Source organism: Bombus bifarius, unplaced genomic scaffold (assembly GCF_011952205.1).
Source record: "Bombus bifarius isolate JDL3187 unplaced genomic scaffold, Bbif_JDL3187 scf7180000008008, whole genome shotgun sequence".
Lineage (NCBI taxonomy): Eukaryota > Metazoa > Arthropoda > Insecta > Hymenoptera > Apidae > Bombus > Bombus bifarius.
In genome coordinates, this window is record NW_022884386.1 from 130527 (window position 1) to 150153 (window position 19627).

A 19627-nucleotide genomic window follows, 5' to 3' on the forward strand; every position below is an offset into this window, starting at 1 on the left:
ACGTTCTCATAACCACAGATTCCCGCTTTGCAGGGTCTCTCTTTTTTAACGGACGCATTACTTCTATCAAACGGAAGTAGCCATAATTGCTTGGCACAATTAAGGTCAGCTCCATCGGAGGGAGTCCACCCTCCTAGGCAACCTCTTTACTTTTTTTTTTTTTTCTATTCTAGCCCGGTTTCCCATGTTCCGTCGTTCTCGGTTGGCGTGTCCAATCAGCACCTGGATTAAGTTAACTGCATCGGCGCCTTTTCAATGGGTTCGTTCGAGCCGCGACCGCGTTCGACGAGATCTCCCACACTTCTGTCTCTTCCTCTAGGTCCACCGTCAAAGAAGAAAGAGCCAAGTTAAAGAATGGAAGCTTCTTCGTATAAAGAGACACTTGGCCAAGCTCGGGTGGAAACGACTTGGTCTCCAATAGACGCGACGACCTGTAATTGGACGATTGGATACGGGACGGGTATACTCGACTGACCTATAGAATAAGCCAGCATCCGGTTAATGGAACCGAGTCTCATACAGAAACATGTCTTGTCTCCACGAAACGTTTCTACGTAATAATTTGCGGTCTTCTTAATAATGTTATCCGCAAATAATGATAATTTTCCTAAATTGAAACATACGTGATGATATCGATTCTCTATCTTCTAATATAACTCACGCATTATTCGCAAACGTATCAATAGGCGCGGCATCTCATGTTCGCTCATAAAGGCGGAGCATACAGAATTTACATTATTTATCGAAAATGTCACATCTATAAATCGAACTATAATATAATATACCAAAGGAAGAAAGCGAACAGTATTCTTTACTATATCTCGATCGTATCTTAATTATAGCCATCTTTTAATATCTCTGAATATTTGTCTCAACGTGAACCACTCAATAGATCGATCCTATCGAATCAAAAACATTCGAAAGGTGTTCAATTTTGTCCCAAGATGTAGTATACTTCGCTTCAATATCGGGGAAAATGTACTGGCAATCTCTAAAGTTTGATCACCAACGGTTAAGTAGATAAGTCAGCATATGGTCAGACAGAACGCGGTAAGTAGAAGAGGAAGACCGCGATGGATACAATCGGTGAATGTTCTCGGTGAAGCTGTCTGGTACAAGGATAGCTTTCATAACTACCGACTAGGGCAAGGGGTCGGGTCGAAAACGGTGAGATAACGAGTAAATAACAGGTTAAAACCGGCAACTTCGCCCCGACTTGTCACGTTATGAACCGCTAAGATATTACATACTCTATCTCATTATAACCATCCTCTTCTCATCTCTCGTATAACATCTTAGATATCACGGTCACTCTAGATGCCCGCAAAACACGACGATCGATAATGCCGTGTCTTACTTGCTCCTCATACCGATGGAGATACGCTAACGAGACATTGACGACATTTTCCGCGGGATGAAAACGCGAACATCATTGTGCGCGGCTGGGATCCGACCTGTCAGAAGTATTCAGTATGTTTTGTACGGATTCTCCTCATTATCGAGGAGGACGTCTTATTGGGATCCGATGCACGTTGCTACGATAATGAAAGTCGGTGGAAGATTTTACTCGTCAGACAATGTTTACCGTGACGCGAATCAAGTAATCGTTGGATTTTTTAAAAATTAGTGCGCTGACGGTGTAAATTGGAGGCGTTATTTTGAAAAATCTTTTTTATTTTGAATAGATCGCGCGATGTTTAATGATGTTTGATGTAACATTGTTTGATGAGAACTGAGGAGAAAACGGAAGTTCGAATGATCGATAAGCTCATAGAAAATTAATAGCGCAAGAGCGAGTTGTTAAGTACGCGCTATAACGATGTTAAGGAAGGTAAAGGTTAGTAAAGAAAGGGGTCAAAGAAGATCAAATGGTTAACTTTGCATGTCAAAAAATGTAAATTTTATGTACCTACCTCTGAAACAGAACTTTATAAGGAAAGTAGGGAAAATTTAAGTTGATCTAACAGAATGAAAAATTAGGAGGAAGGATGATAATCGTATAAAACTAGACATGAGAAAGATTCTTAGATGGGATCTAGAATATTTCATCAGTGCTTCAGGATTTATAAATTCTTCCCTTTTTCTACTACACGGCCACGAAGATTCTGAATAGAAATAAAACAATATTTGTTATCTTTATATTTCTTTAGAATCAATCACTTGTATAGTTGTTCTAACGAAATCCTTTGCTTTTCGGTTTTGTTGCAGACAAAATCACAATCTCGCAGCAAAGATAGCGAGAACGTGGAGAGAGCAGAGACAAAAGGCCGAACGGAAATCGTGGTGTGGAGATTGAACCGAGGTCGAACGTATTCGCGTAGAAACAGAGTATCGTGACGCGCCTTTGTGAGACCGTGAAACGGGACGACAGGGCGCAGATTTTTCATTCATGATGATCGTGCACGCGTATGAAACGGAAGAACGTGGTTTCGGGGAAGGTGCAGCCCCGTGTAAATCAAAACTGACGTGGAAATGAAGACTCTGTCGCGATGAAAAGTAACTAAGGACAAAGTTCCGTCGTATCGTCGCCCCGGCAAGATGAAAAACAGGATGCGGAGAATAAAGTGGCGCTAATTCAAAAGTTTCTCTAATTTCAAAGCCGATAATACTACGGACAATTTAACCGCGAACTTCGAAACGCACGAAAACAGATGCTCGTTCACGGATCATTAACCTCTCCAAGTCTGTGTCGACTGTACGAAATCACCGCGAGTTTAACTTACTACTTGCTCGGCTAATTACTTATGAACGATTCGTTTAAACGTTACGTTGATAAATCTAGATACACGACTTCGATTTTGTTGTATAATTTTCACATATTTGATTTTACGTATTTGAAACTAGTTGCCGGAGGAGGGTGGAACGGAGGCAGTTCGTACTTAGATTAGCAAAATAATTAAAGAAAGAGATCAAACGAAGTATAAGACGAAATATCGTAGAATTATTGGCTATGTTTGTTCGGGGTAGAAATAAAATAGACGATACAGCGGATCGGTGTGTAAAGAAAAGAAATCGACAGTAGAGACGGAAACGTCGGTAAAGATGATATTAAGGCAGAGAACTGATTGAAACGTGGGAAATGGCGATTGTCGAGGCTGTTAGTGAGATGAGTGCGACTCGTTTGAGTGCGTGGTTCGGCACTGTTCTGTTCGTGGCTACGACGCTCGTTCACTCTCAGGTCACATGGACGCCGATCTACGTGGGCTCTTACAGTGAGTACCTTTCTTTTTCTATAAATCTTTCTTAGAGATTGTATCATAAATTGCGATCGTGTTTAACGTTGATGAAATGAATGAATTTGACTTTACCAGTAGTTTTGCTACTTTGATTATTTTTCCTGACAAAGTGAGGTATAAGATAAAAAAGTTGTTTTCTTTTGTTCGTTTATATCGAAAAATCTGGAATGTGGGGAGCAGATATTTATACAAAGTTTCTCGTGTATATTACACCCTGAACATTGATGGAATAGTTTCCCCCGTTTAAACGTGCAACGGTTCACTCAATCGTATAAATTTAATTACGGCACAAAGGAAGAATATTACGTGCATGCATAGAACGCGAGATTATGGAATGCGGAATGACCACGTAATTCATAAAAGTGAAAACAAAAACTGGCGGGAACCCGTTATGTAGATAAACGTCACTTTCTATTAAAATCCCTGTTACATGAAATTTCAATTCCAATGAAAAATTGACCGTATCAGTCGCTACGTCCAATCTGTGATTTTTCAATTTGTAAAACCCCTTCCTGTCTTTCTGCTTTGATTAGATCGTTTGTTGTTCTATTCTATCACATTTCGAATCTTTTCTTAAATAAAAATTCTGAAAATATATTTCATTAGTCCTGTGTACATGTGAATATAATTTATGACTGTCGTGTCATATGACCCTCGTATACCAGTCGAATTAATTACTCGTTACCTGAACTCTTGCTAAATTTCAACTGTATTCTCGTTGTTAACGCCATGCACGTCGTCTAATTGGCGATACTTACAATCTCGAGGATGTTTAAGACTCGTGAAAAATGAAACGGGAAAATTTACTACACCTGGTCGTAGGCTACGAAACACGAGTAACGTCGTTCATTCATGCCTTGTGCCAACGATTCATATTCCACGAGGAAAAGAGAAAGAAAGAGAGAGAGACAAAGAGAGAAGAGTTCCTCACGCGCGTGCAATTTCTTTTCGACCCCGCTTGATCTTGAAACGACGCTGGTCCCGTCTAGTGGCTGCTTGACTTACAAATAACGGTATCGACGCGTTCGGTTTACATATTTTCGCAGCTCGTCACGTTTTTCATTTCGTATCGACGAATGGGGAAATGGAAACATCAGAAACTTCAATTTTTAGCTACTTGAAATACCGGTTACAGCGATTGAAAGATCGATTGTGAATAATGGAATCTGTAAAATTGGATTGTAGCTGCTCTACTGCCTTCTTCACTATTCACTCCTTTCTTTCGACTTTATTTGGCTTGAAACGAAAAGAATATATCTTTATAATCTCCTCACACGCCAAACCGACTAATTTCACTTTTGCGGTTTCCTCAACTTGATTAATCAGAAACATAATTACTGTTCGATTTCTCAAAAAACGTATGACTCACTTTGTCGAAAGAAGGTCGAACAGATAATCGTAGATTGCAATCGGAATTTGAACGCGGTCACTTTCTCTGTATTTTAACTTATCGTATCGATCTATGTGGCTTCCGAGCACCTCATATATCATACATACGACTTCATTTACTGCAATGTTCATTGGCAACTTCTTCGTGTGCTTGTTACATTTCGCTTCTTTTTTTTTCATCAAAGTTCACCAATCAGTTGTGCAGCTGCGGCACCGGGGAAAGCGTCGGATTGATCGCGTCAATTAACTCGGTGCGATGCTCGCGCGGAACTTCGCAAACGAGTACAATTAATGGCGCGTCGAGTTTGTGCGCGGGCGACAAGCAAGCCGATACGCAGGGAAAGGGAAACGGCACAGGGAGGAAGAAAAGGGCTGGCGCAGCAGGATGATTTGCAATGGCACCGATAGATCTCGGATTACACACGCGTTGAACGGCTCGACCGGGCCAGGTCTCGCTAATAATTCTTCGCATACGAGAAGTTTCGCGACCAGATCGCGACGACACGCGTCGTTGACAAATAGGAAAATCTGCGAGCCGTGCCGTGTTTTAATCAGCGCCCGGTGATTCGGGTCAAGTGTGACGATCAATCCGCGCTCAATCCGTTTTCACTGGCATCTCCAGCAAACGGCCGCGCGTCATCTTTCTAGACGATTTCCCGTTTCCCCTAATGAAATTCCTGGCCACGTTTCTCACGAATCTCGACAGAAACTCGATTCGGTAAGCGAATATTTCGACGATGTCTCTTAATCAGGCTAGTTTCGCGTAAATTTGCTCATGTTGCAGGTTGTCGATTTGGATGTTGGACAAGCGTGTTGATATTTCCTGTAGAAGAAACTGACGACTTTATTAGACGAGATTTCGAATGATATATCGGCGATCGATTCGTTAGTGAAACCAAGCCGCGTTTATTCTCGATGAATCAAGTCAGTTGGATATGTAACGAACCGTGGAAGCTGTTAATTCCCGTGGCGATTCGTTTATGTTGTAGCTGTTGATTGTTTCGGTCGGTGAAAGAGAAACTTATTAATTAGCGAGATTATCGTTGCATGATAGCTCGAGCGAGCACACATTCTTGTTAAGGTAGAAAAGTTACGCTGTTCGTTGTTGTTTTTTTTGTTCTCGAAAACTCGTTTCACTTATTGAGATTGGATCATTCGTCAACAGCGAAGGATAAAGCCACACCGAGACGCATCTGTTAACGACCAGCACATGCGATTCTTTTCTATTAACGTTTATAGAAGCGAGACCAGTTGTTTGCCGATCAATAACAATGCATCACGCGGAGATCGAATTATCACGCTCTGAAGACGGTATCTTTTATGGTTGAAACACGGCGTTCGCGTTTCAGTGATCACGTAGATCGGATCGAAAAGTAATCGCGTGGCCGTTCACTGAAAAGGTATAGCAGCTTTGCAGGTTGGAAATCAATTCTAAACGTGCGCGAAGTAACTGGATTTCCTGCGGATATATCTACGATTACTGATACGAGTTTATACCGATCAGAGAGATGTCGCCCAGTTTGAAACTTCGCACAGACTGACTACAAATGGGGCTTAATCATTTGCGGTACTCGATTGCGAGAAATTAAAGTCTTATCCTCCTGTTTAAACTTCGTCAAATTTACCTCATCTGAACAAACTCAATGCTTCTCGTCAACAAATTCGTTAATGTTTCTATCGTTAAATATTTCGTCGGTTATTAAATACGAATTTGATTATAAAATTTTATGAAACAGAATATTAATTGAACAGTTTTGTAGAGCTGACGTGTCTAATCGTATCTACAAAGATTCATTGAAACTTTTACATTACGTTTTAAATAATTCGTTTGTAATGTATACCGCTTAGCGTCGAGCAAGTAGAACAGGTATATGTATGGTCAGACAGCGCAGTAACTCTTACCAAAGCGTCACTCGTTCATCGATCTACGTTTGTATTTACATTTCTGTGTCTCGAGACGTTTAATTCATGGTATAACAAACATTGTTGGTCCAAAAAAAACCTTTCTTTTAGTTAGTCTGTCTCATATGGAAACTTATGAGCAATTGTTCTGAAACAACTCGGAGACAACCCCGGTTAGACCATTCTAGGATCTAAGCTAGCCTTGTAAGTCCGCTCAAAGGGCACTCACGAGTCGTGTAGAGATTCGGTGGAATAATTCAAGCCACAAACATCGCGGTAAGGATCAGTCGTAGGATAGCTACGAGGGTGGTGGGGGTGACGAAGTGGTGGAGTGTAGGAAAGGGCGTGCTGGTGAAGATTCTCCTTTGCAGTTGGTTGTCGTCAGTAGCAGACTGTACTCTAATTAACGGTGGGATAGCAAGAGCACCCGAGAGAGATGGAGAGTCGTTCTAATAATTTGTGTGCGCGCGCGAGACGAACGAATCCGCGTAGCTCGTGCCAGAGAAAGAAGATGAAGATTTGCTACGAGCCAAGAGTAGGACCAAGTTATAGCGAGAAGAAGACGTTCTCTGGTGTCGGTATCGACCTTAGCTTGAGAGGTTTACCTTAAATGTTTTTAATTAATTACGAGACGCTGCTATCCCCTTTCGTCGCTTTATCCGGTGTTCTCTTATTCTCGTCGAAGTTTCGAAAAGTCAACAGAACAAGCGTTAGATTCTATTAGATTCTACGGTAGGTTAAGTGATTGCATTTCATCCGTTCTACGTTAATTGTCAGCGATAATTACTCCGATAATTGTTGCTCGTATTGTATAATATACGTATAATATCAACTTCCTCTTATAATATCGGGGAAGTTTTCGGATGTAACCTAAATACCGAATCATGTTACTCAACTGCTAATACGAGAAATTTTAACATCGATAATTAACGCAAGACGCGTCTCAAATAAAATATTCACATCGTCGCGTTACCGGATATCATTAACTTTTCTTCTCTTTACTCGAGCAAAATATGAAATCTAAAACACCATTACGCTTCGTGAAGCATAAATATTTTTTTACCATTAAATTCGCCTTTTCCCTCTTCTCGAAAGGATATGATTTCCTCAGGAAAGGTTTTCTTCATAAATATTCGCATTTAAATTACTCCGGTTCTTGTTGCTCTGCAACGTTACCAGCCAATCGATCGCCTTCGCGAAGCGCGAGGTCAAGTTCAGAAAAGGTCCGCTGAGTCTCAAAATGAAATTCAATCTACCGTTGCGACCTGGTGACGACGAGTCTTCGTCTGATTGTTATTCTATGCCGAATCGGTCCGCTTAGTTCGTTGCGAGCGGAAGAAAGGGAAAAGAGAGAACGAAAGATGGAAAAAGAAGAAATTTCAAGAAGTTGAACGACTTTGCGCAATTGCGTTCGCCATCATGGCGGAAAGTTTCTTCTAGCAAATGAAGGCAGGCAGTAAAAAAAAGTTGAGGCAGAACTACTCGTGAAGCGGCAACAAGAGTCAGCTCGGTCGAACGAGGCCGAATGCTGCGGTCATTTCGGGCTGCTCGTAAGTTCTTACGAACCTAAACGGCCCTCTTTCGTCACGCCTCCATTGCTATCCTCTTCCTAGGCTAAGTGGTCCTTGCTCCACGTTCCTCCGTTCTCGTTTGCTGGCCCATCTTTTTGCGGTTCCTATACCGCTTTCGAATTTTCCTCACGGATCAAACTTTGATCCGTTCACGAGTTTCATTACATTGTTTCATTAACAAGTTCCAACGGTGATACCAGATCGTGAGACGAATTAATTAATTACCTTCGTCTCGACTATTCATCCGTGTCTATTTAGTATGGATAACGCTTATTGTGGTACGCAAGCTACCACTGTAGATCAAAGTTTCCTTTCATTCTTAATTAAAAAGATACAGCGACGATATTTCGAATATTCGGTTTAGCAAAAAAAAAAAAAAAAAAAAAAGGAAAAGAAAAGAATTCTCATAGAATTGGATTGTAATGTTTAATTTAGTAAAGTAGTTTTCGATCTGGTAGAAACTTGATTTATTCCGCTTTGGTATTAATTTTACACTACGTGGAAATTCGTCGATGTTTTTACTTTCAATGATAGTGAAATTAAATTACGTTCTGAGACATTGTCAAACAAATATTGTAAAAGGAAGAAAAGGTTATGCTTCGCGTTTATTATATTGCTTCTTTTAAAACGATAAATTTCCAAGTCTAATGAGCATATCTACAGAGAAACGACTACTGGATTTATAATTCATTATATAATACGAAACCATGGTTTTGTTGCTTTTCTATGGCGCAGGAAACGTTATATTCGGAAAAGTTTGCGAAGAAGAAAACGCCTAGGTTAGACGGGCAAACACGGTGAGGTCTTGTTTGCTTTTTCAAGGAAAGGACACGTAGAATACGTACGTGAAAAAGGGAAACGATGTCCCTCTTTATTCCAGCGCGTGTCTTCACATAGAGGAATCCAATATTGATGATCGCCTTTCCTCCATAAGCAATTTCGAACCAACAATTCCTGTATTCATAATGAAACGTGCTCGCAAACTTGAAAGGAACCTATACAGCGTTTTCTCCTCGGTAAACTCAAACGAACATGACCTGGTAAACTGAATATTGCGACCCGAACATTGAGACGTAGAGTGCTGCTGAAACGTTCCTCCAACGTAACCCGTACACCTCCGTACGATACTTCGATACTTTGCAAACAAAAGATGTTATTTCAAATCTTAATACTTAACCAATACCAACGATACCAATGATACGTAAATTGGATTCAAACCACTAAATTGTCTGATTACTTCAATTTTGATATCTATTTCTCGTGAAGTATCTATTTGAATTAAGGTTATTCCAATTTAAAAGACTTTCGAACCAAATAATTTGCTTTGTGTATATGAATGTCAAATTGAGATTAAGCTACTTGGATTCAAACCACTGGTAACTGCTTAATTCGAATGAGGCTATACATTCAGTTTCTTATTTAAGGCTTTAAGCAAATCACGAAGTACTACATTTCTCTTAGAAGCTGAATTTTCATTTCCAATTCGATCCAAAGCACAGAGATCGCGATAACTCTACCACAAATTCTTCTTACGCACTTGCATCGCAAAGACTCGCTTCTACTTTCGAGACATCTCCGTTTAGCATTACCTCAAATCCTTTCATACCTAACTAGTCTATATGTACAAAAGGACAGAGCGTGGAATAGCAACAACGGGCTCGGTCCCAACGATTTCGCAGGCTGACGCGAAGTTTGACCACGTTCGCGTGGAAACCGCCAGTGGAAACAAAGTGGACGAACCCCGGAAGACCACCTGCGTGTCTAGTGTGCAGGTGCATTGCAGTTTCATAGTCTTGAACCTCGTGCGATAGCCAGAGCGTTCTGAAGCGAACTGTAATCCTGTTTTCTAAATGTAACCTAACTTTGGTGAACATGTGTACGTCGGACCGCAAGCACTGTTCGACAATTTGTCTCCACAGCCCAACACTCTGCAACTATCCCTTCGTTCTCTCCCATATTCCTCTCTCCTTGTGTCTTTCTTTCTCTCTCCCTCTCTCTCTCTCTCTCTTTCTCTTTCTCTTTCTATCGCTCTACCGTATTTTCTCGAGCGAAGTTGAGGATTGTTACGATTCCTTCGATACCTTGACACTTTCGAAGCAACGATTCAACGTTCGAAACTATACCTTTGAAATTCAGCGGGCAAATTAGGGAACCACGACGAAGTCCGACCGCGTCAAAGCTTGCCTCGCTTCTTAAACTGAAATTAACAACTTTCATTGCTAGTGGAAGATTTCGTTCGCGTTGCTTTGCGGTTCTAATTCGTCGACGATTTCTCGTTGAGCTTTCGAACCGACATAGCGTAATACCAATTGTCTATTTCATACCCTGGGAAACACTCGTAGGAATTTCGTTTGCGCGAATTATGAGTAAGTTTTATCAAGAACAAACGCTTCGTTTCTTCTTTATCCAATTTAATGGCTCCCGAGTTTAAACCTGAATAGAAGAGAGTAAACGAACTTCTTCTAAATTCTGGTTATCCAGCAAGGTATTTCTGAGGGAAATGCCTAGAACTCTGGCAGAATTCTCGAAATACAAGTGTAACGTATTGCTCGTGGTAAATTGGAGCCAGAGGAATTCAGTATTCCAAGAATTCCGGTTTATGATGCGTCTATTCTCAGCTCGAATGGTGATAAAGCGACTTCTTAGACGTTGCTTGGTTAATGAAATGCTGCCAAGTTACGTTGTATGTTGTTAACATAACCCTCCTCGCTTTGGATAGTTGCACAAATGAATATACGAATGCGACGCGTGTAAACGTACCATGATTGAACAAGTAGACGCCATGAACCATTTAACGGCCTTTCACGTTTTGGTTTACGACATCATAAACAGTTATATATTGTGTAAGAGTCTTAGGTCATCAGGACCTGATACCGACGCATAGGTCAAACAGGGATATTCCACACTCAGAAATCAACGAAGATACGAAATAGATATTTCATTTTATCGTAAGTGTATCTTCGAGAATTAGTAATTGCCTAGAAAAATTTAATTATCTTTGCGGGATAAATACATCGTCAGGTAAGATACAATTTTTGAATACATGTACTTGTCGAAAGTATCTTTGATATTCTTTATTTAGTCTCTCACAAAATTGATTGCAGATCTTATTTCCTTTCGTCTCTTAACTAAACTCTAACTAAATCTCACACGTATTCTATAACAATTAGATTAGACTTGCATAAATTGCAGTAACGTTTATAAATCGAGAAAAGTCACGAGCAAGTTACACAATGAAAGAAATATCTTAAAATTCGATTCTTTATAACAATATTTGGAGACGTATTTTAAATATCTAATTTTTATCGTAAGATCGGTAACGCGAACGATCTAAAATTTTTGTGCTATATTTTGTATCATTATTGCTATAGATTATTAATTCCACTAACAGATAATTTTCTTCAAGAAGCGGTTTTTACATTTCGCTTGAAATTAATCGTTCTGGAAATGTAGATGACTGTGCCAGGTAACTCATCCTTCGCACACAGCGATAATGCATACATATGTATGTGCACTCTATACGGTGGATAGGTCGGTACAGAGCGTGGATTAGAGAACGCGGTAATTTGCCACGTGACTGGCGCCAGTCCTTCGGCGAATCACATTACCATATGATAATCATTGTAATTTTGTTATCATTCAGCCCCGATAGCGGTGAAATTATCTCTGAAATATAACATCGAGCCGGTTGCTCGTAGACTCGCCACGAGGGTAATAACGATCGCTCTCATCGACCTACGCCCCTCTTCTTTCTCTTCGTACTAATTAAGAAATTACGTTATTCAATTAACGCTATTTTCGTTTGGCTAAGGTTCCACGCAGCGCAGCTCAAGCTGCCAGTATAATTTGTTTATCGATGTTAATTAGCGTCCACGACGGTAATACCTCGCAGATAACGCGAGCAATTATACGAGGTGGGGCACAGTTTGTCTCATCCCACCTCGTAGCTTGCCAAGAGCTTTATGCCTTATAATAAATCGTCCTTAATCGCCGGCTAGCATTATCCAATCAACTATTTACGTGGTCCATTGTTCGCGTTTCGTTAATCCTACCTGTTAATCCCGCGTAGGGTTAAAATCATGCTTGTATCTCTCGTTTAATTCTACAAATTTTGTTGCTACATGCTCGTGAAATTACGCTTCATTGTGGGGAGAATTCCATGGAAGAAGAGATTTTTGCGTTCCTTCGCAGTTTTATTTGTGTTATACATACATTGGTATTTGTACAATATGATATTGTGTTTTAATTAGCGTGTTTCAAGCTGAAAATCTGCGTGTATGTTAAGTAAATTTGGTTGAATTCTGTTTGGTTGACTGTGATATGCTCGTTGTTTCATTTTTCCGTTGGTTGTGTTTCTCATGAGTATGTCGATGGGTTCGAAGAGGAAAATGAGAGAGAAGAAAGTAATTCTATTTTACTACAGTAACCAAGTTTTGATTTTCACCGGGAATTCCATTTGCTGCAGCATAATTTATGTTTCTCAAGAATGTTCCTTTCACGTAAAAATATATTCTGTTCTATGTATAAAATTATCGATAATGATCGTTGTGAAATCCTTCTTTCTCTATGGACGTTAAATCGTTTCGTTATTGGAGAATCCATCGATCCGACGAAAAACGAGAAACGGAGAAAATTAGTCGGGTCAGCAGCCGGCGTCGAGGCGCGCAATTTCAAGCGCTCGTCATCGTTCAATAGCGGCTGGTAACTCGCAGCCTGGGCAAGGACAATTAGTCACGGACTCGTGGAATTGGCGCGGGCGATACAATTGGCTCGTCCCTACCTCGTTTCTCGTCATCCAGCGTCGGTTCGTCGTGATTTCAGGCCGCCTCACGTGATCGTCAACTCGTCCAAGTTGCGGAGGATCGTATCGTCGCTGACGCGATGTCATTTGAAACCTCTGGAATTGCGCCATCGTATCCAGTGGCGTTGAGAATGCACGCATCCTCCGAGCTGCATTCTGCGCTTTCGGCGTAGAATCGCGATACGCGTAACGTCAATTGCTACGATAAATCATTGCGCGCTCAAATTGCAGTCCATTCGTCTGCAGGTAATTACCTTATTTCGGTAATTTTCAGTTTATTATGCAAATGTGGCAAAAATTGGCGAAGAGCTTTTAGAGGAAACGAACTCTTGGCAAACAAATGAAACAAGAACACAGGTAAGATTCAAATTAGTACATATTACGTAGGTACTATCTACCGCTACGTTTGATCGCATCTCTGCTGCGTGATGCTAAGCACAGTCGTACAATCTACTTGTTTAGTGAAAATTAAGCAATACCTGCACGTGTCACGGAACACGCAACGAAGCAGTGAACCGTGGAACAATGGTTTTAGATAAGAAGAAAGACGAAACGAGAGGATAAGGAGTAGGATGGTAATACGTCTCAATTTTGGCCACACGAGATAAAGCAAACTTGTTATAGCTCGGTTTACGACGATCTTGGATCTCGATTTCTTTCACTCGGTTTTTATGCCGTATGTATATCACGACCTTCTTCGACGCGAAATTTATTATTCATTGGTTCGTTTCTTTGAGTTAATTGGTTATACGAGTGAAAAGTCACACATTGCACACACGTCTCGGATTAATTCATAAATATTCGGGCGTTTTTTTTGCTGCTGGAAAAAGGAACCACGCAACAGGACCATCTTGATTTAATTTAGCGTGCATTTGCGTCGTTGAATTTGAATTTTAATAACTACGCCATAAAACGTGCAAGATTGCAGCCCCATCCCGGGTATGATATTCAAAGTAACGCTATAGGATCGCTGCAAAGGAGAAAAAATCAAACTCGAAGGATAACGAGAATTTTCCGGTTGCGCCAATTAAACCGTTTGAATCAGCTCTCTTGGCTGCGTTCGCTGCGTTTCTCATAATACGCTCTGCGCGAATAAGATAATTTTTTTTTCTGTTTTGCTTTCACCATGGTTAATTAATGGATCAGCGATTCTTTATTCGCGTTTATTTTAACTTCGACCGATGCAAACGGAAAATGATATGGATTCGTGCCAGATGTTACTATATGGAGAAAGTATAAATTCGGCGAATTGGAAAATAAATGCTGATTGCGAAATCATGTTTCGTGCTCTCCTTCTTAGTACAACCATTCTTTCGTGGTACCTGTAACAATATTCTTTTAGTAAAATTCTTCTGGCAAAACAAATATTCCAATGGAACATATAAATTTCATTGCAATGAACGTTTCAATAGTCAGCTATTCAGCTCATCTAAAATTCGTTGGAACTTCGTTAATTTCTAATATTAAAATCTCCTCTCAATTTTTGTCAATGTTTGTCGAAATTCTTCCTATAAAGTATTCACATAAAAATAATATCGATAGTTCATTCTCGATACATCGATATCGAGTCACATCTCAATTTCGTATCCGGTTTTTACCGTACACGTTTCTTTATCCGTGATCGTACGAGAAAGAAAAGCTTACCAATGAATTCGACGAAATCTTCGAGCAACGTCTACCGTTTAATTCCACGCTGGTCGTAAACCGGAACGGGAAGAGGCGTCGCGTCGCGTCGTCCCGTTTTACGCTAAACGACGATCCGATAAGGCAAGAGTCGGAGACGAGATTACTTGTTCCCTCGACCACGCGGAACCTCGTAGCTCGCAATATTCGGTGCTCTCAGTGAGAAAAGGTTGCTTAAGCTTTTCACGAGGCTGCCGCAGATATACCCGAGTTCCCTGTTTATTCTCACGGCAAACGATTTTTGCGGAGGCACCGCCACCGTCTCCAAGAGACGAGAAATTCCGCGGCCGCGTGAAGCTTAATCTTTACGATAAACAGAGCCCCGCTGCAAATTTCGTTCGTCCTCCGGGGAAACTGTACTCTCGTTCTTTCTTTCTCCTTTTTCCTGTTGCCCGCTTTCTCTTCCTCTTCGAAGCCATGATCCTTTGATGAGTTTTATACACACTCGATGAAGCTATTTCGATCGAGGTGGCATTTTTCATTACTGTATATTGCTGTTGCGGAAAATCGATAGGGTTCGAGGAGTCGAAACGAGGTGGTAAACGTTTGGTTAGAAGCACGAAACACGCATACGTGTGGAAATAAACGATGCCTGTGATTGAATTATTTTTATCTCGAAGTTGAGTAAGTAATTTGTTGATGGTAATTTGTTGGATAATGTATCCTATAAAGAACGTTTGATAAAAGAAGCGAATCAGATGTAAAATTACACGTTTTGGTAGACGAAACATTAGTCACACGTAGTTAAAGTGGCTCAATTGCGTAACTTTGTATATTCCATTTTTTTTTACAAATTTTATGTTTGTTTAAAACTACCTAATCTCCTCACTCGTGACAACCATTTTTATCTCAACAGTCTCGGTGCATACTATCCGCGAAACTGTTCCAACGTTAAATGCAATGCCCCGACACAGCCGTAAACCGTAGACGTTGAAAAAGTTGATCGGTCTATTTTAATCAAGATTTATGCTCATGTTGCAGAGCAGTACGCGGAGAAACGTTGCGAGATTTAACGTGTAGCCACTTTGTTGATGCACGCGGATAAGTAGGCCGTTGGCTGGTACGCCGTGAAAGCTGCAGTATCTCGTTTACGAGCGGACGCACGCGTTTTCCCGCACCAAAGTCATCGATATCACCGCTCGTGATCAAGCTGTTTCCCTCGACTTTCGAATTTACAGGAGAACCTGGGAACAGCTGGATTCCGTCATGAGCTCCGCTCGTAAAATCGTAATATCTCATAAATGAACGAGTTATCTTTCTTTTCCTCCCTCGAAGCAGCAAGGATTTTCCATTTGGGAAAATGCGCAAGACTCTCGATGAATTCTCGAATCAGTGGAGACTATAAATACGGCGACGCTTTGGGTTAGCAAAAGTCGATTGCGATTTCCGAGGAAATAATAGTTTCCGCCGGTGGATTTCTCTCTTTCTGTCGAATAATACCGCGATATCTCTGGTTTCTGGTACCCATGCGATTCCATTTCGCTCTCCCGCGAGAGGATGCTTCCGTAAACTTAGATTCCACGATTAAATGGAGAGTTTGCCCTTAGAGGTTGGCTATGCGAATGTTTTCTCCCGCTAGCTAAATCTGGATGTTGGGCATCGTTTCGGCAAATTTACCTAACAGTGTGCTGCACGATCGCGCGAGATCGCGAAACGAGTGCCCGGAATTGGTCGAAAAGGGCGGAGATTCGAAAAGAGCCGGGTAATCTCTTTCGTTTGGCAAGTCGAGGAAAATATCGAAGCTCGTGGAACCTGGAGAATTCCCTAACGATTGACCGTCTTGAATGAAAATTTCTTGACGGACAGAGAAACTCTTTGACCGCTTTCCTATTTCCCTCAAGCGCTTCCGCTATGACGACCCCTCGGAACGTCGTTCTTATTTTTTGCGTTGGTCGTAATCATTCTTCCTTTATCTTCCATTCCGAATTCCACGTAGCTCGGCATTTTCGATACACGGAGATTCTGCGCTTTAGACGCGATAGAGAAATTCAATTGGAAAGATCGTTCAGAATTGTTCGAGTGACCAGTCGATGACACTTTTGAAATTATGACAGTTTGAATAATACTTCCTCACTAACGGATCAAGTCCTATCAGTAGCGGATCAAATATTGGTTTTATATCTGTAATCATATCAGCATGATAACTCGCGTTCGATAATTATATTCACGCAAGCCAAGCCTTATTACTCATTACTTTTCCAATAATTAATAGTCCGTGATGAATACTTTAATGTGCAAATAAATTAATATCTAATAACGTATTATACAATGATTGATATCGATCATTTGTTGGTATTCATACAGTACTAGTTAGCACGATAAAGTATGCAGCAATGATAGCAACAAAACAGTAATAGGTAGAGAAATTAGAATTATGTAGAAATAATCAATTTATAAATTTAACAAAAAGGGAAATCGTATACGTGAAGAAATAAAAAGATCAGAGAGAACTGTGCCTTTTCGTTGGAATCGAATATTCCAGTTCCTTTTACCGAACATCACACCTGATATTTGTTTAACGCCCGATCATCGTTCACAATATTCCCAATACGAACGAGATAAAAAAGGAAAGTCGATCTGAAAAGACAGCGAACGAAAGTCGAAACGGATTTAAAACTAATAACTTTTTTCTGTGCAAGTTGGGATCGTTACCGGTGCTTCTGTCCCGCTGCGAAAACCGACTCGAAATATCCCTGTGATCGCGTCGTTTGATCACCTTGCTTCTATCTGAAATTCTCGAGAGGATTCGTTGCAGACTATCGGAGACAGAGAGCCTGGTGTGGAAAAAAACCTCTGTGTTCCGGGTCTTTTTCACCGTTACGGTTTTCCTCTAGTTGTATCGAGTTTCTGGATTCCTTTACGAGCGGCTGAACAAAAGCGCCGGATTAACGCCCAGAGAATTTTCCTTCCAGCAACGGCGAAAACGCTGGATTTCCGATTTCGTTCGAGCTGTTATTTTACCTTCGCGTTATGCACGTTATCTCGAATCTTCAAACCAGTGAGCTCGTAATAAATCGACTATCGACGTGGTCAAGCTGCGTCTCGTTCACCCCTCGTCTTGTCATTTATTTTACGTTCACGCAAAAGGTTGGTTATCTGTTTACTTCTGAGATCGTGTCGACTGAAAATTCGGTGAAAATCGTCCAGATGATATGTACGAGGCATTGAAAATAATCGTGGACTGACATTGATCCTAGCGATCGGATCGTGGAATTTTCGTGCATTTGTCGGAAATTTCACGGTATAAAGATTACACGGAATACAGATAATGTGCAAAATTGTATAAAATATTCAAAATAGAATACTTTTTATAATTCTTAATAGGCAAAACAAATCTGTATTTAGATCTTACTAGATTCCTAAGTACTCCTATTCATAAAAATTCGCAATCTACCAAGGATGTTCAATTTTATAACTTGAAACAAAATTTGATAATTGAAACGAAGATTTTTCTTGGATGCTGTTTTTCCTTCGAGAACGTGATTCGATATTCTAATACAAGGGTTTAAAAGTATTCCGTTTAGCGCGAGATATACGATGGTGATGGCAATAGCAGACTACGAAGCTGGGTGAAGGATCGTGCGTTTGGAAAGTCAATTTTCGAGTGCTTGGGAAGGCCTTTAACGAGCAGCAGGAGAGGTACGCGCCGAAGTCGAGACGCATAATTATGCAGATTTGTTCCGGAAGTGGTTTCTCGCGGACAGTTGAATGCTTAAGCGTATCGCGCCGCGAAACACGTTATTACCATTTCAGAGTGCGCGCCGCGTTTTTGCATTGTCTTCTTCGCGAGCGTGAAAATAAAGAAAACAGTTCGGGATAAACACGTTCGTCCGCAAATTGCGATTCTCAGAGACTTAAAATACTTCAGCCTCTCTGAGAACTTTCCACGAGTTGGATATTTTTAGGTCAGGGGGATGATACCCTTCCCGACCAAGCAGGTTTAATTAAACGGAATCAGGTCACTAGGTAAAAGAAATAGGAACGTTAGGAGATTTCTAATGAACTGTTATTAACAACTTTTTTCTAATCGAAAATGGCTGAGGAATCGCAATCGTAGATCATCGAAGTGAACATTTTATATATTTGCAGAAACGATAAACCTGGAACTTGTTATTTTGACAAATTTAATTATTCCAATATCAAAACTTCGGTAATTAATCATCGATTCCGGTTGATCGGTTGATCGACACTTTGATTCCCACTTATTTATTTCATCTCAGCAATATTGGACAGAAAATTCAGATATTTTCTTCCATAAATATCAACGAGAACGAGTGTCCTCCATGCAGCCTTTCATTTTGGTGCATGTTTACGTTCAAATAGCGGGATAATAGGGTTGTTTCGCGAGAAGGTCATCAAAGGGGAGTACCATAATCCATGGCAAACTGTTTATTTGTGTAGCTATGTCCTGGTAACACGGTGAAACAGAAGAAAACGTAGAATAAACAATGTTCTATAGGGAAATGAGCTATGAGCATGTCTGCTATGATAGTTGTTCAAAGTGGCTCTACTGCATGCGTTGCATGCACGGTGAAGTGCGTCTCCTGTTCCAAAAGCTTTCGGCCGAATCTTTCTCTTGGCCGGACCGGTAGACTGCCTTTCATTCGGAAAAAATATAGAAAAGAACCGCAGCGTGGACGACCACTTGCGTTTCGCCGTAGCAGTCGAAAAGGGATAGAAACGTGTGTCGCGGCGGACAATTTCGCATGGGACCATCATCTGTTATCGAGCGAGTCCTGAGTGCTCTTCTGACCATGGCTGGTTCCTCAAAAAGCTTTTCCGGGCCACGTGAAAGCGATAAAAAATAGAAGTGAAAGCGTCGAGGACGACGTGCGCCTCCGAATCGACCGGAGGACCACGGAAACTGTTTTCGTATAAATTTTTCCGTAAAAATTCGTGAAATTTTTCTAAAACGGAATTTCTTCGACTCTCGGCGAAGGGATACTTATGCGGGAAAATAATTACGCGATGAAAGATTCGATTTACTAATTGCTTTACACTTTCAGGCCGTTGAGTACTAAGAAGTTTTCATTTCACTGTGTGTT

The 19627-nt window shown here is 40.8% G+C and overlaps 1 protein-coding gene across 5 annotated transcripts in view; it reads left to right on the forward strand.

The window, feature by feature from the left end:
- Positions 1 to 19627, forward strand: part of LOC117206565 — a 271415-nt gene that overhangs the window by 49277 nt on the left and 202511 nt on the right. For 2 of the 5 annotated variants that reach the window (XM_033446038.1, XM_033446039.1), the window contains exon 2: positions 2968 to 3212. In XM_033446038.1, the coding sequence (XP_033301929.1) occupies positions 3080 to 3212 (133 nt within the window). In that variant the 5' untranslated portion in view covers positions 2968 to 3079. Of the gene's footprint in view, positions 1 to 2208; positions 3213 to 19627 lie in introns of all 5 variants that reach the window. The other 3 variants (XM_033446036.1, XM_033446037.1, XM_033446040.1) reach the window with 2 other exon arrangements.